The sequence below is a fragment of the Mixophyes fleayi genome, chromosome 3 (genome assembly GCF_038048845.1).
Source record: "Mixophyes fleayi isolate aMixFle1 chromosome 3, aMixFle1.hap1, whole genome shotgun sequence".
NCBI classification, from domain to species: domain Eukaryota; kingdom Metazoa; phylum Chordata; class Amphibia; order Anura; family Limnodynastidae; genus Mixophyes; species Mixophyes fleayi.
The window spans coordinates 283685824-283713205 of record NC_134404.1 but is presented as its reverse complement, the minus strand read 5'-3'; the positions used below and the strand labels follow the sequence as shown (position 1 = coordinate 283713205).

At 37.5% G+C, this 27382-nt stretch overlaps 1 protein-coding gene across 1 annotated transcript; it reads right to left on the bottom strand.

Annotated features, from left to right (window-relative positions):
- Positions 1–1660: 1660 nt before the first annotated feature.
- On the bottom strand, positions 1661–23471 carry LOC142144620 (uncharacterized). Its single transcript, XM_075203710.1, has 5 exons — positions 23382–23471; positions 11566–11618; positions 9647–9800; positions 8109–8275; positions 1661–8030 (listed from the first exon to the last, which is right to left on the bottom strand). The coding sequence occupies exons 2-5, from the start codon at positions 11566–11568 to the stop codon at positions 3261–3263; spliced, it is 5094 nt and encodes a 1697-aa protein (XP_075059811.1). The 5' UTR covers positions 11569–11618; positions 23382–23471; the 3' UTR covers positions 1661–3260.
- Between the last annotated feature and the right edge of the window lie 3911 nt (positions 23472–27382).

The window sequence follows — 27382 nt, the reverse complement described above, 5'->3', positions numbered from 1 at the left end:
TTATAGATAAACATCTATTTTTGGTGGAGTAACAGTTCAATGTTTATTTTGGTAAAAGGAACTTGGGATGTGTAATAATGTAGGATGGAGGTGGGGTGATTACATTTTTAATTTGTATAGGACCTTAAAAAGTGTTATACATTGCTTATGGAGCTAAGGAAATCAAGAGAATAGCACTATAATTGTCTCTTTCTGCAGGAAAGAACAGAATAAAACCCATTATGAAGAAATATTTTGTACGTGCTGATCTTTTACTATCACTGACAGTTATATATCATAAACCGGGACAAGCACAAAAGTGCTTGACAATACACAACTAAAGTGAGGTACAAGAGTAAGTGGCTAAACTGGAAAATATCCAGTGATATTTAATGCATGGGCCTGTCAGTGTGGTCAGAAAATGAGTGTACACACAGGACAACAGTGGTAATCTGCTGACCTCATTTTATGGTATGCTTGTTTAATAAATCAAATTTACAAAAGTGCAAAGCATGCCTATATTTGCACATATGCACCAATTTTATGGGGATGCCAATGAACTTAGGGCACCATTAGTGAGCAAAATTTTATATCATCTGATAGGAGGAGCTTCTTCTCTGCTGAGTGCAGCCTAGTTATGTACCCACATGCATAAGCAAGATTTTATTTTTCTGGACAGAATTATTTAAATGACATCTAAAGAGTAAAGAAGGTATATTTAGGGGATGTTCCCTGTTTAGACATAGGGTAGCATACTTTTCCCCCACAAAATGATTAAAAGATTATGGGCACTCAGGAAGTAGCTGTAATTTGGAGTTATCCTATACCAGTGATGGCTAACCTGTGGCACTCCAGGTGTTGTGAAACTACAAGCCCCAGCATACTTTGCCAGTAGATAACTAACTGATAGCTGACAGAGCATGCTGGGACATGTAGTTTCACAACACCTGGAGTGCCAGAGGTTAGCCATCACTGTCCTATACTTTCACATTACAAGCACAATTTATAGGGTAAAACACATTCTTAATCACATTTCCACCAATGTATTAAAAAAAATCAAAAAAAATCAAATATACAAAAGTGACATGTAAAAAAAGGCAATTGCGATGTCTTCTCATCTTTATAATAATTTGAGGCATAAAAGATGCTACATTGAGCAGTATTTTAGGAAATGACAGAAAGGTTAAAATTAATGTATAAGTGGTCCTAAAATGTTAGTACGCTGGAGTGACATTTCTACTCAATCATGCCCATTTTTAGCCAGACCCACAAACCCACAAATATAGGTACAGGTTGAGTTCCTGGCGGCAATTACCAAATCCAGGGTGTAGGCATGCAGCTATTACTGTGCTGGGGGAACAAATTGGCAAATTAATTTACAGGGCAAAACAATTGTTTAATGCCACACACAATGTGATATTGGGCAAATTGTATGGCAACATTAGAAATGACTCTTATACTGCTGGACTCTTGGGAAAAATCTAGCAACAATAAAATACTTACTGAGTACATTAATCTGTAGCGGTATTTCTTCTTTATCTCTACATGTTTTTATGTATTATATGTCTCTTGTCTCTGTTATATCATATTGATCCTCCTTGTATATGGACTGTTCTTTTATTAAAATGTTTTAAAAATGTTTTATTTAAAATGTGCATGCTGACAAAAAATAATAAGTCTCTTTGTATCACAGATTGTTTGGGCTTTTTATTATAATTATCCCTTTTACATTTCAAAGCACAGTTGTGATGCACAGAGTAAAGAATCTATTTATTGAACATACCTTTTTAATATGCTTAAACATAAATGTTGATGACACGTATAAATCTAATATATATTAAGACACACAGCATAGTAGAAAAGTATGAAATATAGTACACATAAGGTTTTACATTCAGGTTTGATCATCACTAGGACACGTTGTACAACAGTCATGTATCCGCAATTATGAGAAATTAAGTAGCAGATATGATAATAATTGTTGTCATCTCCTAATTAACTTTATTATAGAGTAACATTTCTGTGTCACTTGTGTCTGCCATTATGGGATATATGGAGACAGCTACTTGACAGCAAGTACTATAAAATACTAAATGCTGCACAAATCTATTTTCAAGTTTTGATCCATAGTTTTAATCTTGGTAATCCCCTAAATCTGACGATTTTGATCGCTACAATCGGCATGTTATGGTTTGGACAAATGCACTCACTGAACCTCACACAGCTACTGGTCATTTATATATTTTGCTACTTATAACAGACCAGAGACATAGACAGAGTACTGATAAACTCTGGGAGTACAGCCATTATCTTGGTGCTCCCATTTTAATTTGCAACATGCATGTGAAATTTCTAAATACTATTGGCTAAAAATACTATTGGCTAAGAATTGAAAAAAAACCCACAAGGAATAATCAGTAATGAGCTCCATAAAAAAACTGATCTTTACCTTGAATCCTCATGCACAGAGCATTGAGATGTGAGCCTAGAGGATCATGGGAGCTGAGGTACCAGAGGGGGTGAGTACAAGACCTGAAATGGGCTCTATATAAAAAATTTTGGGCGTTTTCCTTTCAAATCTATTAATAAGTTAAATTCATATAAAGCACCCAAAACATATCAGAAAAAAAGTTCTCTAGGTTAAATACATTTATTTTCCTACCAGCCACAAAATGTTGTGTTGCTATTTTGTATCCCCTATTTTCTAAAAATAGCAGTAATGGACAGAAATACATTTGTAACAGCAGTACTTTACTTTATACTATGACTGGTCATTTTCTTTTAAAATAATATGTGAAAGTCTGCCCTTTCTTTACTATGTTTAGTCCCTAACATAATGATATTTTTGTCTCCTTACTAAGATGGCAGCCATATTTTTGACTTTCCTTCATTTGAGTTCTGCAGAAAGGTAATAATAATACAATATAGAAACATGGTAGTGGTTGATATACTAGAGAAGGTCCTTGAGAAATATGAAAATAAATGGTGTTATAACACCTTCAAATTTTGTATAATACATTTTCAGATTTACAATTAAATCAACATGGTAAAGAAAATGGCTATACAACTAAATCTACAAAAATGAAGACTACAAATCGAAAAGATAAAATAAGCAAGTGTAGAAATTTAGACATTTAGTCATACGTTAAATACAATTTCCATATGTCCCAGTATATAATTTTATAATTGTAGGAAATCATAACATTTCAAAGCATTTCTGTAAAGAAACATTATATTTATAGCATACTTTAATATTATGGGCCCTATTTTTTGTGAAAATTTTATGATGTACTTAAACGTGGGGGTGATAAGTCAAAGCCAATATCAGGTAAGGTGAAGTTGGTGTCAGAAAAAAGAGAGGAGAACTTTGATTGAGAATTGTCCTTTTTCTTTGGTGTATTAAGATCTACTGCAATGTTAGCAGGAGACTCTTTAACATTTATGTCATCTCCTGGTTTTTCTGTTTGACCAGGAAAAGGCTTTTTCCACTTTGGAGCATTCATTTGCACAGAAGGCAAATTTACATCAAAAGAACGGTCATCATTGTGATATCTTTGCGGCTTTGGTGGTGATAAATTAATGTCACCTTTCACTTGTGGAATGTCAATATCAAGACCTGGCAACTCGATTTGACCTGGGAAAGGCTCCTTCCACTTTGGGTCATTCACACGTGTAGATGGGATATCAGTATCTATATCCAGATCATCCAGTCCATCATTCTCCAGGTTTGGAGCAGCAATATTCAAATCTGATGCCATTGGGGCTTTTAGTTTCGGTGTTTTTAGGTTGGCAGATGGCAAATCAATGTTAAACGTAGGTGCTCTCATTTGCAATGGGGATATCTCAACACCTGGCACTTTGACTTGAGTATCAGGTATGTACGTTTCAGGACCTGATATTTTAGCAGAAGGTAAAGGAACATTTCCTTCTGAGCTTTCAAAAGTTATTTTTGGTGCTTTTGCTTGAACACTTGGTGCCTTAATTTTACTTTCCAGTTCTGGAACTCTTACTTCCAAATTTGCATCAGGTGCTTTAAATTTTGGAGATTTTATACCAGTGCTTGGTAAATTTGCATTCAACTGTGGACTTTTTAGTTCAATGCCAGCCCCTGGCAATGAGGCATCAGGTATTGTACCTTTAAAATCATACTCTTCTGATCTAGATTTTCCAAAGGTTGGCATCTTAAACTTTGGCACGGTCAACTTCTTATCAGATCCCTTAAGGCTGACATTTGGAGCATTAATATTCATATTAGGCAATGTGGTACTTCCTTGTAAATTTAGAGGGGGAGAAGCATTCAGTCCAGTAGACTCTACGCCTAAGTCAACATCTGGCAAACTAGCTTTAGGGTGAAATATACGTAAAGTTGGAAATTTAAATTTTGATTCTTTTTCAACACGTGGTATCTCTGCCTTTTGATTAGGACTACTGAAAGATCCTTGTGCCAATGTCATGTTTGCATTAGGGTTTTTTACATTACCACCCAGATTGACCTCAGGTGCACCAACATTGGCACCTGACAGGCTAAATGAAGGAAGTTTAAATTTTGATGAATTTATTTTTTGCTCTTTTCCTTTCAAATTTATTTGAGGAGCATTTATATCCACTTGTGGAGCCTGCAAAGACCCTTCTCCTGATAAATCAGGGGTTTGGATATTTGGACCAGTCATTTGGAAAGAAGGCATTTTAAATTTGGGGCCTTTAACCTGTGTGTCTGGTCCTTTTACATTAATTTGGGGAGCATTTATATCAATTCCGGGTGCATTTAAAGACCCATCTATGTCTAAATCAGGTGTTTTCACTTTTGGGCTTGCCAATTTTAACGAGGGCATTTTAAATTTTGGTGCTTTTAATTGTATATCTGAACCTTTAGCATCAATATTGGGTGCTTTTATATCTACTTGTGGAGATTTTAGAGACCCATCAACGTCTAAATCCGGGGCATCAACCTTAGGACCTGACATTTGGAATGAAGGCATTTGAAATGAGGGTATGTTAAATTTGGGGGCCTTTATATTTGTGTCTGGGCCTTTAACATCAATTTGAGGTGCATTAATGTCTATTTGAGGACCCTTTACAGATCCATCTATGTCTAAATCAGGTGTTTTAATGTTTGGGTTCTTCATTTGAAATGAAGGCATAGTAACTGAGGGTATTTTAAACTTTGGAGCACTTACGTCTGTTTCAGGACCTTTTATGTTCATTTGAGGTGCATGTAAGTCGACATTTGGAGTAGATAGAGATGCATCAAAATCTACATCAGGAGCTTGAATATTTGGTCCTGACATTTGGTAAGAAGGAATTTTAACTTTTGGTGCATTCATTTTTTGTTCAGATCCCTTAATGTTGAAAGAAGGCATATTAAATTTGGGACCCTTCATATCTGCTTCTGGAAGGTCAATGTTAACACCTGGACCTGTTACATCTCCTTTTATTTTTGGAACGGACACATTCAAATTAGGGGCATTAACATCCATATTGGGCCCCTTTAGATCTGCATTTATAGATCCAGTCTTCAGATGTGGAGCTTTCAAACTTAACTCAGCATCAGGTAATCCCTTTTTGCTACCAAACAAGCTAAATGAAGGCATTTTAAATTTTGATTTTGTTTCTAGTTTTGGAACATCAAGGTTCACATCTGGACTTTTTAATCCTGGCATTTTTATTGCACCTTTGGGTAGATCAACATTGACTTCTGAGCCTTTCAGTTTTGGAATATTTAAATCTGCCTTTGGAAGATCAACATTTATTTCTGGCCCCTTGAGTTTGGGAACCTTTACATCTAATTCAGGAAGATCAAGATTAACATCTGGAGTCTTCAGTTTTGGTGCTTTTAAATCTGCTTTGGGAAGGTCTAAATTGACATCTGGCCCTTTAAGTTTGGGAATGTTTAAATCTGCTTTTGGAAGATCAACATTTACTCCTGGAGACTTAAGTTTAGGACCTTTTAAATCTAATTTGGGAAAACCAAGATTTACGTCTGGAATTTTCATTTTGGGAGGTTTTATATTAGCAGTAGGTAGGTCAACATTCACATCTGGGCTCTGAAGCTTTGGAAAGTTTAAATCTGTTTTGGGAAGGTCTATATCTAATCCTGGACTTTTTAATTTTGGAACTTTCATATCAGCCTTGGGTAGATTAATATTGAAGTCTGGACCCTTGAATTTTGGCATATGAAAACCAGCCTTAGGAAGATCAACATTCACATCTGGCCCTTTAAGTTCTGGAATGTTGAGGTTAGCCTTAGGAAGGTCAACATTCACATCAGGACCCTTGAGTTTTGGCATTTGGAGATCAGCCTTGGGAAGATCAATATTGAAGTCTGGACCCTTGAATTTTGGCATATGAAAACCAGCCTTAGGAAGATCAACATTCACATCTGGCCCTTTAAGTTCTGGAATGTTGAGGTTAGCCTTAGGAAGGTCAACATTCACATCAGGACCCTTGAGTTTTGGCATTTGGAGATCAGTCTTGGGAAGATTAATATTGAAGTCTGGACCCTTGAATTTTGGCATATGAAAACCAGCCTTAGGAAGATCAACATTCACATCTGGCCCTTTAAGTTCTGGAATGTTGAGGTTAGCCTTAGGAAGGTCAACATTCACATCAGGACCCTTGAGTTTTGGCATTTGGAGATCAGCCTTGGGAAGATCAATATTGACATCTGGCCCTTTAAGATTTGGAACATTTATATCAGATTTAGGAAGGTTAATATTGAAATCTGGGCCTTTCAGTTTCGGCATTTGGAAATCGGCCTTAGGAAGGTTAATATTCATATCTGGACCTTTAAGTTTTGGAACTTTGATGTCAGCTTTAGGAAGGTTAACATTCAAATCTGGGCCCTTCAGTTTTGGCATTTGGAGATCAGCACTTGGAAGATCAATATTGAAATCTGGGCCTTTAAGTTTTGGAACTTTGATGTCAGCTTTAGGAAGTTCAACATGCACATCTGGACTCCTCAGTTTTGGCATTTTGAGATCAGCTGTTGGAAGATCAATATTGACATCTGGTCCTTTAAATTTTGGAGCTTTGATGTCAGCCTTAGGAAGGTCAACATTAAAATCGGGACCTTTCATTTTCGACATTTGGAAATCGGCCTTAGGAAGGTTAATATTCATATCTGAACTTTTAAGTTTTGGAACTTTGATGTCAGCTGTAGGAAGGTCGATATTGACATCTTTACCTCTCAGTTTTGGAATTTGAAAATCAGGCTTAGGAATATCAATATCCACATCCGGACCTTTAAGTTTTGGAACTTTAATGTCAGCTTTTGGAAAGCCAATATTCACATCTTGGCCCTTCAGATTTGGCATTTGCAAATCAGCTTTGGGAAGATCAACATTTACTTCTGGACCTTTCAGTTTTGGTATGTTTATATCTGCTTTAGGGACATCAACACCAAAATCAGGAAATTTTCCACCTTTCACACCTATTTTAGGAAGATCCATATTAAGTTCTGGTCCCCTGATTTTAGGATTATCTAGGTCAAATTTGGGAAGGTCTACATTCAGTTCAGGAGTTTTGATTTTTGGAATCTTTATGTCTCCTTTTGGAATGTTAACATTTACCTGTGGGTCTTTGAACTTTGGGGCTTGTACTTCTGCTTTTGGAAGACTTACATTCAAGTCAGGACCTTGGATATCACTCTCTCGACCTGACTTTTTAGAATGGAAAAGGTTTATTGAGGGCACTTTAAACTTTGTCCCTTTTACATTTGGTGCAGCTATATTTACCTCGGGGCTTTTAATTTTGCCTGATACATTTGGTGTTGTGAGTTCCACACCTGGAACCTTCATTTTACCGTCTACCCCAATATTAGGAAAAGCCACATTTGGAGTATTCATATCTATGTCAACATCTGGAGCACCATTCTCTTTATCAGAAAACTGGACTGAGGGGCCATATGCACCAATTTTGGGGACTGGTATTGTTGAACTAAACTGTCCTCCATTTGTGTCTGGCTTGGATACATCTTGCAAAGAGACCGAACCTTTAAGGTATCGTCGAATTTTGCTGTTGAAAATGTCATCATATGCTGAAGTTTTCACACCCTGGAAAACATAAAATATTTGTTTAATTCACTTGGGCATAATATGTTCAGGGCAGTTTATCAAGGAAAACAAACTTACCAGATTATCTGCTCTCAGTGTGTAAGGACTGACTTGAGGCAGAGTTGGTTCATTTTTAGTATGTAGCTGTAGACCAGCTTTGTAGGGCTCTGCAGCTTTCAAAATATTAAGCACCTCTGCTTTGTGTAGATTATCAAAAAAGATGGTGGCCCCGAGAAGTTCATCTCCTGGGAAAAAAAGTTACAAATCTTGATTGCTAAAAACATAAAGTGAGTTATTTTATTCTGTATATCTGCCACTGTAGGGCTAAAAAGGTGAAAGATCTATTCCTCAAGGCACTCTCTGCTTTTCATGTAATGAGTCTATGTTAATTAGAATACACCTCCATTTCCACCCAGCCGCTGTCTTGCTATGGGACTATTCTTTTTTGTCATCTACAGTAGCTGTCTTTTATCACACAGCTCTAACTGTTGGCGTTTTGCTAAAATTTTCCATAGAGCAATTACTAATATTTTATTGTTTCCTAGAACTACCTGCTCGTCGATTCTTTCCTGCAGTAACCCAAATGGAAATGTCAATTAAAGTAGTGCAACTAGACAGCCTACACTTTATATAATATATAAATGGTTTTTGGTGCTAATTATTTAATCATGATCAGCTGGAGGGGAAAATACGCAATCAACAAAACAGAAGCGGCCAGCTAGTGCTGCTAACAGTCATCATCATCATAGCTTACTGTTGCACAAGCCCTCCAGCACCTGCAAAAGATATGCCTCCTAAAAGACGTGTCTGTAGATGCGTCCATGTTCAATTGTATACTTTGCTTACACTTACAAAACCCTGCTTGCCCCCATTCTGCCTTACCAGATGTAAAGGGACACAGTCAACAATATGCAAAAATCTAGATACGGATGTATGAATACTCGCTTTTTGGTGCGCAATCGCAGTATGGAAAAATTGGCGTATGTTTAACTCTAAAAGAGCTCTTATGTAGTAATCAAAAAATGGGTTTTATTCAGTGCACCACTTTATCTACTAGGCTTAAGAAGAATCAGGAGGAATGCATTGTTATGTCATGATGGCAATTTACTGTTGCGCAGGGTAGGGGAAATATGCTCAATAAAACTCTCTCTTGGAGGCACAAGGGTAGAGGAAATATGCTCAATAAAATGCTCTCATGGTTGCACAAGGTACTTAGTAGCTGTAGGCTTTTACTCCTAATGATGGTCGCAGGGTGGGTTTTTGCTGGTAATTGGAGGCGCGGGTGTAGAAGTGAATACTTTTTACTTCAGTAACAGTAGGACTAAAATACTAAGATTGCTTGACATAAAGGGGCTTGCTAAATATTTTAATGCACTTTCTGTGTATATTAAGGCACTTGGGGGCTTACTATGTGTTGTAATGAAAATGTAAACCGAAATATGGCTTCCGAGGGGACATTATCAAAGCTATTTCATGGGTGATCAAAAAAAATTGTGTGGGGATCCATTGTTTGAACCCCACTCAGGACCAATGGTAGTTTTAATCCTCCACTGATAGACTAAATCAGTGTGTGAAATAGGTGTAGTCAATTATCATCTTCAGTAGCCTCATCATACCTTTTTTCAGTCCAAGACCGCTGGCAACAGGGTCACCCTGCTTAATCCCAGCAACAACAACACTCCCATTGTCATCATCCAATGTTAGCAAATCACAAATGCTTCCAGGTCGGCCAGAGAGGACCACCTTATTGTTGTTTTCCAACAAGTAACTCTAAAGTAAAAGAAAGAGGGACACTCATTATTTTTAATATCTAGCTCTGTACAGAAGACATTTAGTTACCATTAAGCAAAAGCAGAATAATTGTGAATTACGATAACTACAATAACTTAAACAACAATTACAGATTCTAAAAATGAATTACCCATCCATTACCCATCCTCCTTTGGATCCTCCCTTACTCTGCACCAGAAGAACCCCTGATTATTTGGACCTCCACCATGAATGACTGAGCGTTCTGCAGTGGAGTGTCCTGTCATGCATACCCCCAACTGAGTCATCTATTACTTCACTCTGCCTACATATTAACATATGAAAGTCTCAGTGCATAAATTATTGATGCTGTGGTATTTAAATGATAGTGTGTCAGAGGACTGAAGTAGAAGTATTATGTGGTGGCAGTGGGTGCACTGTGGAAAATTAAGAAATATGCAGTATGAAATTCATCAGGGATCACCTGAGCCCCTTGGCTCAATTTCTATGCCTCCCTAATCCTGACGGCTAGTTTCCACCAAATACATGCTCGTCTTTGGTTTCCAGGGTTGAAAGAAATGGCAACAGGGCCACTGGGGCTTAGGAGGTAATAGAAATCCATAAAGTAAAAATAATGCCATGTTCAAACATCAAGTCACTATAATATTTGGAAATAGTACATCACGTAGTCAAACCTATCAATCTGTGTTCAACATTAAACATGTATGAGTCATTTGCGTATGTAAGCATTTTTATTAAGCTATATCAACCGCACAAGTTATAAAAGGTAATAAAGTTTACCCACAACCGCCAGGACTAAACAGAAACCCTGTGTGCATGTGATCTGTAACTAACTTAAAAAAAACAAAAAACATGCTGGATCCTCTGATGTTCTTACATTGTACTTTTTTTTTTCCATTTAAGTTCTTATTTCATGTTAACTAAACCCTACTGTGCAAAAAACTTTAAACATATTTATTCTGTAATATCATATAAATCTACATGGATTAATACATTTATTAAAGTAGAAGTATTTAGAGGCTGTGGTAGAAATGTCTCCACTAATTATGTTATTAATCATAATCAGGGGCAGGCTGGGCTGGGGGGCACGGGGGCATCTGCTCCCCGGGCTGGTCCCATATGGAGCTATCTTGGGCAGGGTCACTGGGCCACCTGCAGTTTTTCCCATCAAAATGTTCCTAATTGGCTGATGGGTCAAGTCTTGCCCCCTCCCTGGTCTTTTGGAGCCCTGGGATTTGCCAGCTCTCCCCTAATAATTTAGTGAAATCCCAGAATTTATAAAATATAGTTATCCCCCGTCATATCCACCAGATAAATCTATTGGTGGGTTTCTTCTTGTTCTGAATTAAAGATAAATAATATGAAGGGAGGAGAATGGAACATGGGATGCTGATTAAACCATACTAACCACCACAATACCATAGATAAGAATGAATGTGGACTTGAGCCGGCTTTCCAAGGAAAAAGAGAACTATTAGTCCACATGAATTACCTATTGTTACCTTAGTATCTATCATGTAATGTAAACTTTAGGGGGCAAAATAGTACTAAAATCAAAAATAATCTACACAATATGTGCTCTAAGATATGCAAAATGCCAAAACAGACCATATAACAGTGTATAGAATACTTTTATCTCACCTGTGACCTGTTTTTTAGATTTGATCATCAAGACATATATGTGAAAAATGTGTCAATAATATTTGTAGCACCACAAAACATCACATAATAACACCTTATCTGCAGACAATGTTTATTTACTCACCATTTTGTATACAAAGTCACAATTTCATGTTACGCTGAATTTTTCTCACATATCTGTCAAAACAAATAAGAATACTTTAGACAACACATCTAACAGCATGATAGAGCAATCTATAAATAGGCCTAATTTGACAAGCATGCTGTAACATTAAGAAATATAGGTTTAAATGTCTATATTTCATGACAAAACACAATGAAAAAAATGTGTATTGTATCTCCAATATATTCAGTCGTTCTTGAACATTTATCTGTAAAAGTTTCAAATAAATACAGATATATTTTAGGTTTCATTTTCAGTTCATTTCTGTCTTCTCCTGGTAATTTATACAAATAAAACAGTGCTGTAAAGCAATGTGCCGCAAAAAAGAGATGTCACTGTTTCCTGTGCTTATTGTTCATAGAATAAACAGTAAAGTTCAATCTCTATTGGTGATCACTTGAAAGCAGCAATCTCAGGTGAACACTGGGATTAGTTGACTTTGAAACACCGAGAGCCTTCAGAATGGCATCATATAATTGCCTCATAACAAAGTTAATAGATGTTGTTCGGACAAGAGGCTTCTTTTAATCTCCATATAAGTGGGTGTTATGAATCACTGTAAATTACCCTTGAAAGATGAAATATCACCTACTTAACAATAACATGATTTAGAGTAATTTAACAAAGAAAGGGTGTCTAAAGCAAGGTTTGCAGATAAATATTGCCCATTGTTTATCAAATCTATTTTTAGAACACACAGCCCAATATTCTACTTCCCCCAATACATACAGCCTAGCCCTTAATGCCAGAATCATACAACACAGCTCCTACATCATAATACCCAACTCCTATGTCATACAGTATAACTGAAATCCGTAGTCATATTGCCCAACTTCTATATCATACTGCATGCCTGCTATGTCATGCAAAACAAATCCAGTCACACTGCCCATCACCTAAGTCATACCCGCCATCTTCTTTGTTATATCACCTATGTCCTATGCCCTATTGCCCAGCCCTTAAATCATACCATACAACTCCTATGTCACACCACTCATTCTATGTGACAACTGTCAGCTTCTATGTCACACCCCCAGCGCTACAACATACTGCCCAAAATCATATCATATTACTCAATATTTCATATCACCAAATATCTGAACTCAACATAAATGTAAAGAAATACATTTTTCTCCTGAATCCTGAAAAGCAGGCTTATTAAGATGAGAGGCATTTTATGCAGTTGATAATAAAACATTCTATAAGTTCTTGGCAGAATTCCAACTGACATGCAATAACTCATTTTGTCTATAAATATGTCATACATTAGGTGGATCTTTGAAGCTGTCACATTAATTACTATGAATAAGGGTGTGTGGAATAATAAATCAATTACTTTATCACTTGTTCATCTACATAAACATCAGACAAATTTCTCATCAAGAATGTAACTATACACTGAACTGTGAAAGTGACCAGAAGTCCAACATTATGTAAGCACAAACATTTAATAAAACTCTGATAAAGGGCTGAGCAGTGACGGAACTACCATTGGTGCAGCAGGTGTGGTGCATCGGGGCCAATGGAGATAATGAGGCCCACTGCATGGGTAACTAGTGAGCTGTGGGCCCTGGTTCTCTCCTCCCTGCATCGGGGCCCACGGCTCACTAATTTCACCTCTAGTGCTGAGTATTATGTCGCTGCCATATAAATGCAATTTAATAATAATCTTGCGCTCCAATGTGTCTAAGTCACAAAGCTTTCCTTGACTCGATGATGCTGTAAATTAATCAACCCTGGTTCAACAAGTCATAATCCTGTCGTCCCCTTTAAAAGAAAACAAAACTCTGCAGCCATTGATGGGAGGGTAATTCCATGGGGATACATTTATTTTTAAACTCCTCTAAAAGTTATTGTCTGACTAAGGAATTAATTTCCTTATATTTTAATTCCAATGGGTATATTTACTAAACTGCGGGTTTGAAAAAGTGGAGATCTGTCATTTTGTAGAATGTACTAAATTACAACATCTCCAATTTTTCAAATCCACAGATTAGTAAATATACCCTAAGTCTTTAATTTCTCAAAAGTTATAGTCGCTCCACAAAAAATGTAATTTGCAGACATTTTCTGTAAACACAGAACCGAAACCTTGCCCTGACATCAAACTTTGGTTTTGCCATCAATTTGATCCCTGGTACTACCCCTTGTAGAGGTCATGTTTATCCTCCTGCTAATATATAGGAGATTTATCTAAAAACTAACTTCTCCCACTGCAGCTGGGTTCTTCTATGTCAAGAAAAATACAGTTTCTTAGACCTTCGATTACAGAGGCTTAAACAAATTAAGATAAAAAAATAGATCCCTTCTAACTGTGATCACATTCCTGGCGCCACAATATTTTCTAAATCCGATCTATGTGATGCATAAAATCTCATCAATATTAAAGAAGGAGATGAATGAAATACCACTTTCAACACATATTATGGGCACTATGGATGCCATGACTTTGAGGCAGTGCAGTGCCTCAGCATTTTTTTAATGACATTGCAAGCAGGGCAACTAGCTGATTGGAAGCAAAAAGCAGGAGATCGTGGCAGGGGTGAGCACTAATGGCCATAATACTGTTTAATTACTACTGGACACCTCTGACATTCTATTCAGCATCACTATTTCTAGTAAAATATTAATAGCCATCACTGGCATAATATTGGGCTCTTCAACTACTGCCATTTGTTTGGTTATTACTATCACTAGTGGCGTGATAATAATTTTTCACTTGGCTTATTAATGGCCACTATTTCAACAGCTGTCCTTTTATTAGGCATTACTACTACTGGCTGCTTTTCAATAGTTAATACATTTTCTACTTCCATATTATTGGGCATTACTACAACTGATGATTTATTAATGGGCATGACTTCTAATGGCTGCCTCTTATTAGGCATTCCTTTGATACATTTATCACAGTTGTTAATTTTGTTTGTTATCCTAAATATGTATAAAACTCCCTGACTCATTAAATAAGCATTTGATATATCTAAATACCAGCATGATGAACTAATGCCAGCGATTGCTACATTTTCTGCACTTACATGAAGAGAGCTGCATATATGGTCATAGATTTAATGTTGAACAGCCCTGCTCTAAATCATTTTGGTGCTTAGTACACTATAAATTTTATGTATATTTCAGATTGCCCAGAATAATGCAAACAAAAGTGTTTGTCTTCTAGATTTGTCTTCTAGATTATCTTCCAAGGGGTATATTTACTAAACTGCGGGTTTAAAAAAGTGGGGATGTTGCCTATAGCAACCAATCAGATTCTAGTTATCATTTATTTAGTACATTCTACAAAATGACAGCTAGAATCTGATTGGTTACTATAGGCAACATCTCCACTTTTTCAAACACGCAGTTTAGGAAATATACCCCTAAATCTTTCTTTCTAGCTATTTGTCACTATATCACATTTATATTTTTATATTTTTACAGCTTAATTATACTTATTGGTCCTGTAACATGATGTTTCTGTAGAGAAGCAAGATCACCCCATCTGTGGCCAGCATTATTGAAATGTATTGCCGATATGCCTACATTAAGAAAATTAGGAAACAGGACTGTTTCTTGGGGGAACAGGACAAGGCTAAACTTGGATGCCAAGTGAAGGCAGCCAGGGGGCTCCTTCAGATCCAAATCTCTGTCCCATCCATGTGTTTCTTGCTGTGGCAGGGGCACTTCTTATATTGAGCATTCAATTATATTTGGCATTAGCTCTTTGATGGCTCTATGAGGCTATTTGGTGGCATCATCTGACTCTATGGTGGTAGTATAGATAGCTGTTGAAAAATATATAAGCCAGGACTATAAAATGCAACACTTTATACAATGCATGGTAAGAATTCTCATTAATGACTTAAAAAATACATTATTTTTTACCATAACATTCATTAAAAAACATTATAGTCTATGTGAACTTTGCCCAATGTAAAAATATAGCTTCAGCGCACAAAAGTGCAATATATAATATGGACAGATGTGATGTCCCCTCATATCCCCATGATTAATTAGACTTAAATGAGGCTAAACTGAGCAGTATTTTAGGGGAAAAATGGAAAAGTTGACTTCAATGAAAAGATGGCTCATTCTAAATTGCTAGCAGGTGGAACTTTGATGTGACTGTAACATTTGTACACAGCGCACCTATTTAGATTTTCAGATTTTATGTAGTTTTCAGATGGTCTCCCAAGAGCAGAGGGCAGGCAGCACCTTGAAGTGTACTGAGCAGACCATCTCAGCACAGTGGTACCAAACCAGTGATTTGCGGTGCACGTCCACTCTGCTCCACACATGAGGTCCACTAGCTGGAGTGAGGAAGGACTGTGAGAATACCAAGGTGGGTAGAGTTCTTCTTTAAGCTTGATACAACAGAAAGCTAGTCTAGGTAGAAGCATGGTGTGTAGAGGTTTTGCGCACGAGTACAGTAAATAGAGATAAATGTTTTGACTGAGCTTCAACAATCACTTTAAGCATCAACTAATGCTTTAAGGTGTTGAGGATTTTTGGGATTGGGACTGGAAAGTTTGGCAGTTTTATATTGTCGATGTTTTATGACTTGGAAAATGGACAGTGGTGAGAGAACAAAGGGGACAGGTGTGAAGAGGGATCATTAAGCCCTCTCTCCTTTAACTAAACTTTGGTTATATATCTTATATATATATATCTTATATATTTATTTGTTTTTTAAAAAAGATGTTGTACAGGACTGTATAATTTAGAGTGTGTGGCAAATTCCTAACATTTAAAGCAAAACAAGAATAGATATAATGTGGTTAAGCCATTTTTAACTGTGTAGCCTGGTTGTGACAAAGGTCAATCTTCAGTATTTACAGTTTGAAATTATTTATGAGATACACCTCAGCTTCAGGACATATCCCCCCTCTGCTTATACACAATGCAAACACAGCCCTGATCTATGCATCGTCAAAAATGTAATCCTACCACATTCCGGCAGATTCAAAGTGGCTCCCTATGATTACAAACAAATGAACACACCTCACTGTAGCAAATACAACTGTCCTGATATTTTTCTTATTTATTTTGATATCCTGGGTAAATGTAGCTATAACCGAGGCAAATATTTTCTCTAAATTCCTCGTTTCACTCACTGATGCATTTTTTAAAATAACCATTTTGGTTCTGTCACACGACAGCAGGAGAGCCAGGAAATAGCCTTATCCATACACCATACATATGTCCTATACATCTTCCCTTCTATTTTGTGTTGTCTTCCATGTTTTTAAAAATATGTAAACATTTTACTAACCAGTTATTTCTGCATTCAGTTATACATTTTATAGTTTTCTGGTAGTTTTTCTAATCTTACTATATTTAGTGTAGGTCATTTTAGGCACAGATATGGCTAGCTTTCCTTATAGACAGATAATTAAGGAATTTCACTGACAACTCAAGGAAGTGATAAGGAAATGGGGAAGGATTATGGAAATATCATAAGATTTAAAGCAATATTCCTTTACTAATTGCATATGTTGCTACTTAGGCTGGGTACACTACAGGTTTTTCACCCAATTATCTGGCCAATCACACGATAAACGACTGTGCGGTCCGATATCACATTAGTGTGTACACTCCAATGATGAACGATTATTGTTCCAAAGCACATCATATCGTTTGATTTGATTTTATAAATGGACTAAAAAAATTTCAATGATGGAACGATGTTGATCCAATTCTGCAGTGTGTACGTTCCCACGACCAGCAGTGTAGGAGGATCTCCATAGAGTTTATAAAGTCATGATCTTTTCAGCAGATGGTTATGACAGATGAAGAGCACAGATCTGAAGGTAAATCTTGTAAAACGGGTACAGTGTGTACACATGAGTCGGCATATTGGTCGGGACTTTCAGTCGTTGGTAAAATCATTAACAATATCACATCAGTAGTGTGTAACCAGCCTTAGATTTACTTCCAGATATTTCAGCTTAGATTGCACCTTTTTTTAATTACATTTCAAGTAATTATGGGTAACAAAGCCAAACAAGTTCAAGGTTATCAAAGGGTTTTCTCATCTATCAGAATCTTATGCGGGGGTTGGCGATCTTATCAAAACTGGGGCATCCGACTTTCCCATCACGTGACCTCCTGTGAGCAGTGCAGGAAGGTCACACAGCATAACTGGAAGAGGAGTGCACCGTGCTTTCCTTTTTCTGTGCAACCTCTTTCAAGGCTGAGGGCTGCTCATGCTGTCCTCCATCTCTTTCGCGTTGCCTACTACTGCTTTAGGGTTTGTGTGTATGAACATCGAGAAGGAACAGAGGAAGCTGTCATGGAGGACTTCTGAACAAGCTGTTTGTTTTGACAGAATGTGTACCAAGTACAAGAAACCCCAGAATGGACAGTTGTGTTTGGGTTCTCAAGTAATAGTGCCAAAACCTTATTGCATTTATCAAAACAACCTCTATTAATATATGTGACGAATGAGCAAAATTGATTAGGTTGAGCTTCAGAAGCAATTCCTTTCTTTGTGTAATAAGTTGGGTTTCAGGAATGGCTTCCCTCTTTAGATCGTAAAGCAAGCCCAGAAGTTGAATAGACAGGTATAGAGTTATGAGATGAGCAAAAGTGTGTATACAAAATCTACCACATGTTAACGGAATTAGACCCATCTAACTGACAGATACAACTGAAATCAATTATTTATTTGTTTATTACTTCCCTCTACTACCCACTATGAGTAATTTGAAATGATATTTTTGAAATTGAATCTGTCAGGATAAAATGTATTATGCTTAGTTGCACTGACCAGCAGATTCTCTTTTATCAGGCAATTTAACAAAAAATGACACCTGGACTCTGGTTCCCAATCGGAAAACACCGGTGATACTTGTAACAACACTGTCCTTTGCAAATAGGCTTCCCTATGCTTCAGCCAACAATTGTCTTCATCAGCCAGGGGCTTTGGTAAATAGGGAGTAGTCCAAAAACCTGAGAAAATTCCCTTTGTTAAATAGAACCACTATATTTTTTAATTTTCAGATCACTCAACTTACAGGTAATATGTACTACTGTGTATGGTGTATTATAGTGCATATTATGTGATGTGCTAGATATGTTAACATGATTAAGCTGGAATGTATCTGTGGCACAATAACTTTAATTGTATTGTTTGTTGTCATCATGGATATCGATTCTAGTTCAACTATGTGTGAATCTCAGCCAAGTGTTTTAATCATTAACTATGATGCTATCACTGTACACATTACTTTAGTAAATCTCTGGCATTTGCACTTATAAGATCTCTCCTTGGCAGAGGTTGCAATCTCTGTGCCAAAACAAAGTGACAAATATATACAGGGAAAAAAATTCTGTGTTTGTCGCACTAAATTGCAGAAACTGTGAATGAGTTCTCAACATGATAAAGTACATAATAAAGAAAATGAGGGACAATCTCTTTCAACAATTGTCAACAACTGTCTCGTCCTGGCAGATAAAGAGTTGCTCCAGTAACCACTGTGTTTGAGTCATAGCCTTGCAACCAAGTGGTAGGCCCGATCTTGACCATTCATTCTTGACCACTGACATCTGGGAACACGGTTACATCCTAACTGTAACCTGAATGGGGATGAATGCATTTAAATGCTGGGCTTACAGTCTCCATCACGGCACTTACATTGAAGGATTAAGCTTCTATCAGGATATTGAAGTAGCCAATAGGATACCACAGGGTGGGGTTAGGAAGCCTTCATAAGCAAGAGGGACAGGAAATTGTCTCTCTTTCTTCAGGATTTCCCTCCTGTCCTCCCCTTTTTTGATGCATTTGTTTATTCACTTGAATTTTTGTATTGTTGTTAACCTTGTTTTTCTCTCCTAATTCAGCTAAGGCACATTCGGCTAGAAAGCAGTGCAGCCAGCAGTTTAATACATTGATGCAAGTGTTGTGTTGGGCGGCAGTGTTCTTCCCCCTTCGCTCTTGTCTCTGCAGGGTCACTTGTGTAGGTCCCCAGGGTATCGTTTGTGGAAGCTGCCTTTTGAGGCCAGAAGGGGCAAAGTCTTTCTGATGCCAGTAATGTAGCGCCAGGTTCTTGGGCTGGCTGGCCACCTCAAGTTTCATTTGGTATTGACTAGTAGCTGTTAGTGCATCTGTTTTCGTTGCCAACATTTTGCATAGCAATGAAAACTGTGACCTTAATGCGCCAAGATGTAAACATGTGTCTGTGTCATTATTTTAGGTCATAATTTAAGCTTAGATAGCTTGAAGGTAAAGGGTAAAGGGGTACAGTGGTGATGGTGTCAGCCTTAGGGCTTTTGCTGCTCCTTGGGGTAAACACTACATAGCGGATATACATAGTCACTGGAAGCATGCACATATTGGGGCATCCACAACCTCCTTCCCGCAGAGATCCTCACATTTAGCATCTCACAGGCTAGGCCCTGATAATTTGGGGAAGACCTCCTCCCAAAATTAGCCAGCATCTAACAAGGAAGTACAGCACCTCAACAAATGGATAGCAAAAACAACCATATAAATACTTGAGCTTCATGAGTAAAAGACAAATAAAAGAAAAGAGGCAGTATATGACAAAATTCTTAAAAACATTGATCTCTGGGCATATGAGCATCGGTAATCCACAGAACTCTCCAACACACTCAGATTCGGCAGAGATGTTTATGCAGTCAGAAGAGTTGGACCACTGCTTGACCTCAAGTGCTAGTAAAGAGATCAAGGAGATCCTTTTGCACAACAAGACACTGTCTACAAAGGTGACTTCAGGAGACTATGAGAAATTAAGTCGCCACCATCCAGGCTGACAATTCTCATTTGGCAACACGACTTTGATTACCTCCACAAGATGTGAAGAGAGGATATTTCAAAACAAATTGCTGAGATTTCACTCTTAGAGTGCATGCAGACTGCAAAGTTGGAACAACATTGTTCCATCGCTGAACAAGATTTTTAGTTCAGTTCAAAAATCAAATGATACCATGTGCTTTGAAACGATAATCGTTCATCTTTGGAGCATACATACTGATGTGATATCAGGCCGGACAGTCAATTATTGTGTGATAGGCCCGATAATCGGTTGAAAAACCTGTAATGTGTACCCAGCCTTATCTCTGGGGTCAGACTATTTGGAAACTTAATGGATAATGCTATTCAAAATGTAAAACTTTTTTGAGTGGTGTTAAACAAGTTGTGGTAAAATACATAGTTCTAATTACCTACAGCGTTCCCTATGAACCAGAGGGACCCCGAAGGGTCAAAAGGTCAAACAATGCTCTCATCTCTGCTACTAATTTGAGCTTATTTAGAAAACAAAGTTTTAAGGAATAAATGCGATCATACTTGCCTTTTTGTACCTCCACTTCCAGGACAAAAGGACAAGTGTGGGGGCGTGATGCAGCAAATTGCGTCATCATGGCCCCGTGGCACCACTAGTGATTCACATCATCGTGCAGCGGTGATAGGGCCATGATGACACCTCTCACATCAAATCGCTTCATCAAGGCCCCACCAATCAGGAAGATGGGCGGCTCTCGTGGGAGTCAGGGAGAGCTCCACAAACTTTGGGAATCTCTCAGACATTCCAGGAGAGCAGACCCTGACTAACCATGTAAAGACAGATTGTTGTTTTTGTATCCTGTGACAATACTCTACTAAATGTCAGGGATGTGATATGTGCCAAAGTCTGTGAGAAAATATTTGCAAATTTACATTTTTTAAAATCACAATGTGCAGTCCTGCAAACAAACTAGTTTCTAGTAAAATGTCAGCTTGCTTCATTCTTTTTAATATTGAGTCACGCAAAAAAATGGCTGCCACCACTGTGAGTGCCCAACAAGTGTAATCTAACTAAATTGAAATGCTGCTCAGTTTCGCTTGTGGTACATTATTACATCAGCTCAGCATTAATGTGAATTGCAATCATTTAATTTGTACATACAGTATATGTTTGCATGAATATGTTGCTTTTGACTCACCTGACAACATTCCCGTCTTCTTCATTCCTAACCCTTAACTCATTTCACTTGTCAATCTCTGAAATCACTTCCCAGTGACACACGTACATTCTCATTTTCACTCCCCTTATCTTTGCATTTATCACATACTTTACGTCTACATGGCACCACTTACTCTACATACCCAAATTCAGACACATATTTCACATAAGATACTGTCATCTTGGAAATGGCAGACATAATTACACCTGATACACCCAACATGGCCTACTATGCATTGTTACATTATAGAATCCATTTTGCAATTACTCTTATTTCAAACTGAACTGTGGACATGGTTCATTTTGATAATTTAACAATAATAAATGATCACTTGCAGACTTACTAATAATAATAATGTTATCTCCCAACAGTGTATCCTACATTTTTATAGACAATAGCCAGCTATTGAGCCTGCATAATCATTGGACTATTTTTGTGTACTCAAATGAAGACCAAATGAATCCCATTAATAACTTAATTTTGATGTAATCTTTTTGGTGGTCCATCTAAAGTTAAGAAGTGGCACTGCCTGCTTTTTTAAAAAAAAAAAATAATAAAAAAAAATGTTTGAACAGATTCTCAGCTTGATTTATAATCATCGTCATCAGTTATTTATATAGCACCACTAATTCCACAGCACTGTACAGAGAACTCATTTACATCAGTCCCTGCCCCATTGGAGCTTACAGTATAAATTCCCTAACATACACAAGCACACAGACTAGGGTCAATTTGATAGCAGCCAATTAACCTACCAGTATGTTTTTGGAGTGTGGGAGAAAACTGGAGCACCCAGAGGAAACCCATGCAAACACAGGGAGAACATAAAAACTCCACACAGATAAGGCCATGGTCGGGAATCGAACTCATGACCCCAGTGCTGTGAGGCAGAAGTGCTAACCAACTAATAACTAATTTGATGTTACAAATACACTGTATATGAAATGCAGTAAAGTATGTCTTTAGTCTAAAACACATTTTTTTATACTTTCTCCTTGAAATAAGAAGCACGACCATGGTTAACGCATATGGTACAATTAAATCCTCAATACATTAAAGTGCCAAACAAAAATATGTTCAACACATATGCCCCGTACAGCTGAACCCCTGATCACCACTGCATGATTGTGCACACAGTTTTAATAGACTCTGCTCGAGAGTTTGTTCAAGAAAACACTATCACTCTCTTGCACTTCTAAAAGTTCCCATGAGTGCCGACTAGCCGTATTTGTGATTATATACACACTGGTGTCAAACACAGCTTTCTTCTGTCATGCACAGAATAACAATGCGTTTAAATGAGTACACACATATTCACTCCTATTTCCTAGAAATGTGTAATATGTCCACTCCAAAAGAACTCAGTCTCCTGAATGTATTGTTGAAGGAATGTTGTACATAAAATCTAATAACGACATTTAGAGGTATATTTACTAAACTGCGGATTTGAAAAAGTGGAGATGTTGTCTAAAGCGACCAATCAGATTCTAGCTGTCATTTTCTAGAAAGTACTTAATAAATGATAGCTAGAATCTGATTGGTTGCCATAGGCAATATCTTCACTTTTTCAAACCTGCAGTTTAGTAAATATACCTCCTAGAGTGGTTATGTAGAACATGCATGTGAATTTTCTACAGGGAAATCAGTGTTGTCACTTAGTGTAACTAAATGCTTAATTTATACAAAATATTGACAAATTTAATATAGCATAATTAAAAATATAACTGCTAGATTAATATTTGTATTGCTTGAGCGTCAATGAATAACATTACACACACACAACACAAAAGCATATATGTATAAGTATGTTGTTTTACCTTTGGAAGATGCCCAAGATGAAGTCTCCGAGTATTGTCACTCCAGGGAAGTGAACACTTGTCACCTGTTACAATTGGTACTATCCTTTGTAGAAGTCAAACAGGTATTGCAAGCTCAAATATGCTGGGCGGTAACACGTTTATGACAAAAAGGGATAGGTCAGAATGTATGAAGTAGGTCTGCATTAAATTACATCACTAGCACATGCAAACACAGATGTACACAGTGAAACTACAAAAAGTACAGAGGAGTCACCAAGGAGATGTACCTCTCCCTCATTCACAAAAATGAGCATACTGAACAGCCTCTGAAATTTGATTGTTAAGGTTTGGTCTATGAATATAGGGATGGTCTTGTCAATGTGATTTTGCAACCTGCTAGAGGATTAGAGTGACACCTTGAGCTGTAATTTAATAAGGTTTTAATATTGCTGGAAATGAAAGATGAATAAAGTTTTGTAAGTAGTCATGTGCCTTGGTTACCCAGAATACTTCTCTATATTCGCAGTTGTGACCAAATTTGCATTTTTTGCAATAATTTAGAGATCCAGGCAAATGGCACAAATTTAGAGGATGCGCTCTAGCTCCCCCAAGTCTACAACATTTCAATGCTCTTTCAGGTCACTATTCCAAAAATCAAATATGAAAGGACATAGTGTAAATTCCAAAGCTATTATATGGAAGTTTACATAACCATGCCAATACAATGTAAGGTATTTGAAACCAAGTACTATTAGTAGCTATAGGAAAGCAATTTTCTTCTATACTCTTCCGTGAGCGGCTTTCAATGGACCTGATAGGCTTCATACATTACAAAATTACTTAAGCATGAAGTTTGACGAGCATTGAAAGCAATGCTTTATGTAAACTAGGGTGGAGTGGCTTGACTACCAGAAAGCAAACTAGAAATTAGTGGAAACAAGGTGCACTTCTTTAAATTAATGAAATGTGTACAAGTGAATAAAATGAACTGTGTGTCGAGCACAGGAGAACTAGACATGGTTTTATGTTAGTTCTCTCTGCAGACCACGAGGCTGTATCTTTCACCACTTTACCTGCTTTCTGTCATAATTTCAGTCATATAAAAGGATTATTTTATATATTCATCTCTTATTGTCTACACCAAGCAACAAATAAAAATAAAATGATAAGGTTACCCTTAAATAAGATTTTTCAAAAAGCATATGCCTGACCAACCAGGACAGAGTTCAGAGAACGCATTCAAAGAGACTGTAATGGACACCACTTAAAATAGAATTCAAGTGCCTTGTTTGATACGTCCGTAAATATCTCATGCAATAAAAGAATTTTCCAATGCGAATGCGGTGGTTCCAGAGCACAAGAGTTTTATTCTCAATTTAGTAGGCAAAGTATCGCATGCATACGCTTCTATAAGAACGCTCTGGATTCCAATGCCAAAGGTGAACAATTTATACAGTTTACAGTAATAAAGATAGTGACATCACACTGATAAACAGATACAATATTAAGGTCCACATCTATAGGTCGATAGGTCATAACCTCTCAAGAACTCGACGCTCCATTGGCTGATCCCTCTGCCTATTGTCCGTTGAGGTGAGGGTCATCTTTGCACGTGTGGCCATGTGTTGATCCTCAGGCTCCTGCCCATAAACCTGTTTAAACTGGTTTCTTTAACTCATACATGGAATTACAGTTTGCTGTATAAAATTTAATATTGGTTGGAAATGTTGGAAATATAAAATACTTTGTTTACCGCTTTGTATTTTTATAAACTAAGAGAAAATGATTAATCTATTATTTTTTGCTTTTGTTTGTAATAATAATTGTGTGATTGTGTATTAATTGCATCGCAAATGATATTAATGTACAGAAATTGTCAATAACTACCTTCATCCAATTATGAAACTTCAACAAGTTGGAAGAAGACAAGCAATATTTCCCTCGATAGTTGGAAATCCCTTAAATAAGGACAGAGAAAACGGACTGAAACTCATATGAAATTGTATGGGGAATCACCTGCACATTTTATGATGCCCAGGCCCCCACTTGATGAGTCAGTAGTGGTTCAACTGTTAGGGGCATATTCAATTGTTGGCGTTACTGGCCAAAGTAACGCGGTGCACGCACTATTACGGTCATTACGGTAATAGTGCACGTAAATACCGTTACTACGGTACCTTTCGCGCTGAATTTCATCTCGCAGCTCCCTGATCCGGCTTAGTATTACCATAATAACGGTAATACTTTTAATGCTGCGGGCAATTCAAACAATTGAATATGCCCCAAAAAGTATGCACAGCTCATATATGGTAGTTTATGGTAGTTTGCATAATGGATGACCAGACCACCATCCCAGTTGCCATCTGAGGCAATAGAGTGTCACAACTGTGGTTACTGAATCTGCTGAATGATTTGCTTCCTATTACAGAACATATTCACTGTAGCTGTTGCCTCTTTACCCCACTACCACTAATGTGGTAGCACACCTAGGCAATAATCTTAAAACAGAAACAAGGTTTTTTATTAAAAAAATAACTCACAAAAGTGTCTGTAACGCTGTTATGAATATTTTATACTGTACTGCACAGGCTTACACACAGACAGTGGAATACATATAATAATGTCTGATCCTCCACCACCCTGATGCTTCAATAGTCCATTCTGTGGGTCCATAAGTTAATGGACTGGTAGAGGGATCCCCTGACTCATTGGCCTGTGCGCACTGCAGAGTCAGGTTAAAATGTCGTCCCACATTTGGTGATCAAAAATAGGATCAAGGCCAAGTTTAGTAATACTGGACAAGCAATCGTCTAGTGTAATCACTTCTTGCAGACAGTCCATAATCCTCCTTGTTTCTGGATTTTAAGCTCGTACTTGTTCCCACAATGTTGATTCCTGGGCGAGCCATCCTTCTGACCAGTTGGATTGGTGTTTTTTTATCTATCAGGGGTGTTTCTATAGCTTGGTTTCTGCCCCTGACCTGCTTACTCCACCTGCTAGGGATGGCTCCCTTAGGTCTGGAGAAAAGGGACAATGAGCACGCTTGTTCCTCAAAGGTGCCTGATAAAGGTGAATAGTGGCTCCGTTCCTGAATTAACCTGTTCAGTGCTTCTTGGGATTATGAGACCTCTGGACTGACTGGTATTCTGAAAGGCATGGAGGTGAGCAAGCCTGTAGGAGTCACAGTTATGGTTATGGTGGTTATGGCTCTTTTAGGAAAATTGTATGGGAGAAAAATAGGAATGTGTCATATGTCCCAGACAATGTTGGTAGACCAGCATCCTGCTTCAAATGGGCAAACATCCTCAAGCAAATGCTCTCTTTCAGCAAGGTGTGATAAACAGGTATCCAATGGCAAATAGCAGAACAATCGCTAGCAGAAAATCTCAGACAAAGATAAGAAACATAGCTAATCACTTAGTCAGTTTAGTGCAAACCAATGACTTCCTGCGTTGGATGGGTCCAGTCTCAAATCGTTGATCCCAAGATACACTAGATGGGGCCCACCCTTGTCTGTATCCCAGGTGCACTTCAGATACTAAAGATACCTCTGATTTCTTTCTCTCTCTCTCTCTCTCTCTTTCTGAGACTGATCTTCCAGGTGATGACTGACTTTCCCTATGCAGCAGCACGGCTCTTCCATGTCTCCAGAAGTCCACCAGGCCCATGTCCAGCCCAGTAGCCTAGTGAATGCAGATTTGACAGGTTTAAGAGCTGCATCCTGTTTCCTCCATCTGTCTGACGCTCTACCGAACATATTACTGAAATCACCATGGTATATTACTGATCCTTCAAGTGAGGGGGTCATAATGGAATTGCATAGATTTCTATTATCATAAAAGCATTGGATTTAGCTTTTGCATATATAAAAACAATATGCCATCCAATAGGTCTGAACCTATTCCATCTAAAAATTATGCTTCTTGCAAGTTACATTTGATATACCTCTAGAATAAGTAAAATGTGTAGCATAGTAAGCAGACCAAAACCATGGTATCTTCAGATCCAGTAGTGTCTCC